General features: G+C 72.4%; 1 protein-coding gene across 1 annotated transcript in view; it reads right to left on the minus strand.

Annotated features, from left to right (window-relative positions):
- Nucleotides 1-770: 770 nt before the first annotated feature.
- LOC119879267 (collagen alpha-1(III) chain-like) overlaps nt 771-5,000 on the minus strand; it is a gene marked incomplete at its 3' end in the record, with an annotated part of 4,681 nt that continues 451 nt past the window's right edge. The window contains exons 1-4 of the mRNA XM_038589631.1: nt 4,534-5,000; nt 3,443-3,622; nt 3,010-3,212; nt 771-2,941 (exon numbers count right to left, since the gene is read on the minus strand). The exon at nt 4,534-5,000 is cut by the window's right edge and continues 451 nt beyond it. Coding sequence (XP_038445559.1) covers nt 771-2,941; nt 3,010-3,212; nt 3,443-3,622; nt 4,534-5,000 — 3,021 coding nt within the window. The remainder of the gene's footprint in view (nt 2,942-3,009; nt 3,213-3,442; nt 3,623-4,533) is intronic.

Below are 5,000 nucleotides of genomic sequence, written 5' to 3' on the forward strand. Positions count from 1 at the left end.
CAGGCAGGAAGGAGAGGAGACTCCATCCATGCAGGGATCACGCCCTGGGCCAAAGGCAGGCGCTCAACCGCTGAGCCACCCCGGCCTCCCTACCTGGAGACACTTTGATAGAGTAGCAGCAGCAGCAAAGAAACACACGCACACCGCCGCTCCCCCCACCCCCCCAGGTGAAAGAAGGTCCCGCTGACTCCCCTCCTTTTCCTCTGAGAAGAGAAGCACACCCTTTCTCCTGCCCCTGGAAGGTGCCTTGGAGGAGAGCGCCAGGAGGGGAGTGAATGACATTCTTCTCTTCAAGGACAGGAAGTTGAGCGTGAGCAGGAGAATTCTGGAGAAACAGATTGTGTTATAAGAAAGAAAGAAAGAAAGAAAGAAAGAAAGAAAGAAAGAAAGAAAGAAAAAGAAAATCCTTATGTTCTTTGAGCCTCCCCTCCCCCCCAGAATTGAGTTCCTCTTCCACGACCTCTTCTCATTCAACCCAATAGACAAGTATTTGGGGGGGGGGGGGTCAGGTCCCAGACGCTGAGAGGGTGGAGGTGAAGGTGGTGCGGGGGAGGGGGGGGGGCACACCGTCCTCTCCAGCGCCTTTGGTTCAGACCTCCTTCGTGACCTCCCTCCCTCCCTCCCTCCTTCGTCTTATAAATATATAAATAAAATCCTAAAGAAAAAGAAAAAAAAAAAAAAAAAAAAAGGAAGGACACGAGAAAAAACGGTGCATCCGTTGCCGTCCTAAGAGTCCTCGCCTGGTTTCGGCTCTACGTTCCCTCCCTGACCTCGGAAACGTGCCTGAGTCGTCCCGGGAGCCCCGCGCGGCGAGCGCGACCCCCTTTCCGGGCGGCAGCGGGCCCGGACGGACGGACGGACGGACGGACGGGTTTTCCAAGGCTCCCCCGCCCCGGGAGGACGGGGGTTCGCGCGGTGCGCGGCCGTGTGCTCCCGGGGCCCTCCGCCGTCCCCGGGCCGAGAGGCGAGATCCGAGGCGCCCTGACGGCCTCGCCGCCCGGATCTGTCCCGCTGTCGTTCGCGCCGGTTGTCGGGTGCCACCTGGCGGCCGCTTTTATAGAGCGTGTCCCCTCCGGAGGCTCGGCGGCGACAGGCAAGGAACAGCTTTGGTGTCGGTTTCCCGGGGCCGAGTTCCAGGAGGAGGGCGGCTCCGGCGCGAGCGTCCGGCTGTCGCCGGGGCCTCGGCGCGCGATGCGCTCGCCGGAGATTGGACCTCCGGAGCTGCGAGGGAGTGTCGCCGTCGCCGCTGTCGCCGCTGTCGCCTCCGCCTCGCTCCCGGAGGAGGCCGTGCGGGCCGCCTGGGTGGGTCGACCAGCACCCGCCGGTGGCTCCTCCTCCGCCCGCGCGGACCGACCTGGGCCGCCTCGGGGGCGGGGGACAGGGTGTGTCCCGCCGTCCGTCCTGTGGCTCCGGGCGATCTTCGGGCCTTCCTTCCGTGTCACTCGGTTGTCTCCCGTGGTCACGCCCTGGCGACGGGGACCGGTCTGAGCCTGGAGGGGAAGCCCGTGGGTGGCGCGACAGACCCGGCTGCGGGCACGTGTGGGGGTCCCGGGCGTCGGACGCGATTTTCTCCCCTTGTTCCGAGGCCCGCTGCGGAGGTGGGTCCCGGGCGGTCGGACCGGGTGCCACGCGGGGGTGGGCGGGCCGTCCGTTCGGGCGTCCGGCCCCGGTGGCGATTCCCGGTGAGGCTGCCTCTGCCGCGCGTGGCCCTCCACCTCCCCTGGCCCGAGCCGGGGTTGGGGACGGCGGTAGGCACGGGGCGGTCCTGAGGGCCGCGGGGGACGGCCTCCGCACGGTGCCTGCCTCCGGAGAACTTTGATGATTTTTCAAAGTCTCCTCCCGGAGATCACTGGCGTGGCGGCGTGGCGGCGTGGCGTCTCCACCGACCGCGTATCGCCCCTCCTCACCCCCCCCCCCCCCCCCCCGGTTTCCCTGGGTCGACCAGATAGCCCTGGGGGCTCCGTGGGGTGGGGGTGGGGGGGCGCCGTGGGGCAGGTTTTGGGTACAGTTGGCCGTGTCACGGTCCCGGGAGGTCGCGGTGACCTGTGGCTGGTCCCCGCCGGCAGGCGCGGTTATTTTCTTGCCCGAAATGAACATTTTTTGTTGCCAGGTAGGTGCTGACACGTTGTGTTTCGGCGACAGGCAGACAGACGACAGGCAGACGTAAAAGACAGCCGGTCCGTCCGTCGCTCGCCTTAGAGATGTGGGCCTCTGGGCGCGGGTGGGGTTCCGGGCTTGACCGCGCGGCCGAGCCGGTCCCTGTCCTCGCTCGCTGGAGCCTGAGCCGTCCGCCTGGGCCTGCGCGCCGGCTCTCGTGCTGGACTCCAGGTGGCCCGGGTCGCGGTGTCGCCCTCCGGTCTCCGGCACCCGAGGGAGGGCGGTGTGGGCAGGTGGCGGTGGGTCTTTTACCCCCGTGCGCTCCATGCCGTGGGCACCCGGCCGTTGGCCGTGACAACCCCTGTCTCGCAAGGCTCCGTGCCGCGTGTCAGGCGTCCCCCGCTGTGTCTGGGGTTGTCCGGTCGCTCCTGCCCCCCCCCCCCCCGGGGGTCGAGGGGCTTGCCGGTGAGGCGGAAGCAGGTCCCCCCGGTCGCCGTCCTCGCTGGGCTTTTGCTCCTCGGGAAGCCCCCTCGGGGCCGCAGCTTGCTGCCGATCGATCGATGTGGTGATCTCGTGCTCTCCTGGGCCGGGCCTAAGCCGCGTCAGACGAGGGACGGGCGTCCACGGCGGATGCGACCGCTCTTCTCGTTCTGCCCGCGGGCCCCTCCCTCCCCGGCTCCTCCGCGCCCGGCCGTCGTGGCGGGTGCGCGGGGGGCGCGCGCCGGGGTTGGGGGTGGTGCGGACTCCGGCCCGACCCCGGCCTCCCGCCTTCTTGCCTCGCGGCGCTGGCGGGACCGGGGTCCTCGGACGCGGCGGACACTCTCGCCGGCCTTTCCCGAAGGCCCTGGGTCCGTGGCGAGCGGCCCTCCCCTCCTCCGCGGGGGAGGGCCGGCCCGACGCCGCGCTGCTCACCGCCCGGCCTGGGCGCGCTTGAGCGCGTTGCGCCCGGCCCTCCGTGGTGCCCCTGGAGCGCTCCAGGTCGCCTCAGGTGCCTGAGGCCGAGCGGTGGCGTCGTTTCCTTCCCCGGCGACTCCCCTCGGGCTGCCGCCGCCGTCGTCGGCGTGTCCGAGGAGCGGGTGGTGGAAGAAGTCGGCAAGGGAGGCGCACCCGTGCCCCTGGCGGGGGCGCGGGCGCCTCGTCTTCCTTTCCCCTCTCCTCTCCTCCCCCCCTCGCCGCGCCGGCGGGGGGTGGGTGGCGTGGGGCGGTGTGACTCGGAGGACTTGGCGGGGCTCGTGAGCGCCCGCGGCGGGCCGGGCCAGCGCCGCGGCGCTTGGCCAGCCCGAGGGGCTGCCCCTCTCTCCCGGCACGGGTCGTGTCCCCGTCTCCGTCCCTCTCTCTCGCCCGCCTCGCGGGAGGCGGGGAGCTCTCTCCTCTGGGCGGTGACGTGACCACGCCGTGCGCGGGCGAGGCGGAGGCGGCGTCCTCGAGGGGGCACCGGCCGCGAGCGCTCGGGGTTGCCCTGTGCCTGTCCCTTGCCGGAGACCCGCCCCCCGCCCCGCGAGCCCTGTCGGCCCCGGAGCGCCGCCTGGTGGGGCCCGTTTGGGAGGACGAACGGGTGGGGGCGATGCGCCCTCGGTGAGAAAGCCTTCTCTAGCGATCCGAGAGGGTGCCTTGGGGTACCGGAGCCCCCAGCCGCTGCCCCTCCTCTGCGCGTGTAGTGTGGCCAGCGACGCGGGGTTGGACTCCCGTCGCGACGTGTTTGGGCAGAGTGCCGCTCTTTGCCTACCTACCGCGGCCTGCGCCTCCCCCCTCCGAGACGGGGGAGGATCCCGCCGGGCCGGGCCGGCGTCCGGTGCGGGGTGTGTTGCCCGCGTGCGTGTGCGAGCGTGCGCGCGGCCGGGGGGTTGGGGCGGCCCGCCCCCCCCCCCCCCACGCCACTCACCCCGTGTGTGTGCGTGTGTGCCGCGCTAGCGGCCGGCTGGCTGTCTGGGCCGCCGCCCGCTCCCGAGCCGAGTCGCCGCCGGCGGTGGCTCGGCGGGCGCGTGTGGGTCGGGCCAGCTCCCGCCTGGGGGCGCCTCCCCGGGTCGTGACTCCGGGTTGGACCGGACGGATGGACGGACGGGCGGATGGACGGACGGAGGTTCGGACGGGACCCCCGCGGCGGGGGTCGCGCGTGCCTGGGCCCGGGCGGTGTGGGGCCCGGTTTGCGGGGAGGCCTGCCAAGGGTGCTGAGGCCGGCCGGCGTCCCGGGCGTCGCGGGACCGCCCTCGTGCTGGTGGCGGTGGGATCCCGTGCGCGTTTACCCGGTGGCCCGGCTCGCGCCTTCGTTGGCGCGCCCTTCCCGGGACCGGCCCTTCCCCACGCGCTCTCCCGGCCCTCGCCCGCTGTGCGCCTCCTCCCCGTCGCCGCCGACCCGCCCCCCCCCCCGCCCCCCCCGCCTGCCCGCGTCCCCCGACCGCACGGTCGCGGGGGCGCCGCGCGTGCCGCGCCCCTAACTCCGCCCTCCGTGGACCGAAACCGGCCTCGCCGCTGTTGGGTGTCTTGCCCCCCCCCCTTGGCCGCCGTGGCTCGGGGGGGGGCCGTCCCCGGGCGAAGTGCTCTCGGTCCTCCGAGGAAGGGGAGGAGGGAGGCGCGCGGGGGGTGTTGGGGCTGGGCGTCGTTGCGCGTGTGCGGGAGAGCGTTCTCGGGAGAACCGGTCGCGTGAACGGTGGCGGTTGGGGCCCCCGAGCCCCGCGAGGTTGCTTGGGGCCCGCCGTGGGGGCCGGGCCGGCGTCCTCGGGTGCCGCGGGACCGCCCTTGCGCTGGAGGCCTCGGGCGGTGGGACCCCGCGTGCGCCCCTGGGCGCCCGACCTCGGCCTCCCAGGTGCCTTCTGAGGCTTCCCGAAAGCCCCTCGCGGTGGCCCGCGGTCCTCTCCTCCACCGCTCCCGCTCGCCGTTCTCCGGCGCCTGGCTGGCCCCTGGCC

This window comes from Canis lupus, unplaced genomic scaffold, assembly GCF_011100685.1.
Source record: "Canis lupus familiaris isolate Mischka breed German Shepherd unplaced genomic scaffold, alternate assembly UU_Cfam_GSD_1.0 chrUn_S520H682, whole genome shotgun sequence".
Lineage (NCBI taxonomy): Eukaryota > Metazoa > Chordata > Mammalia > Carnivora > Canidae > Canis > Canis lupus.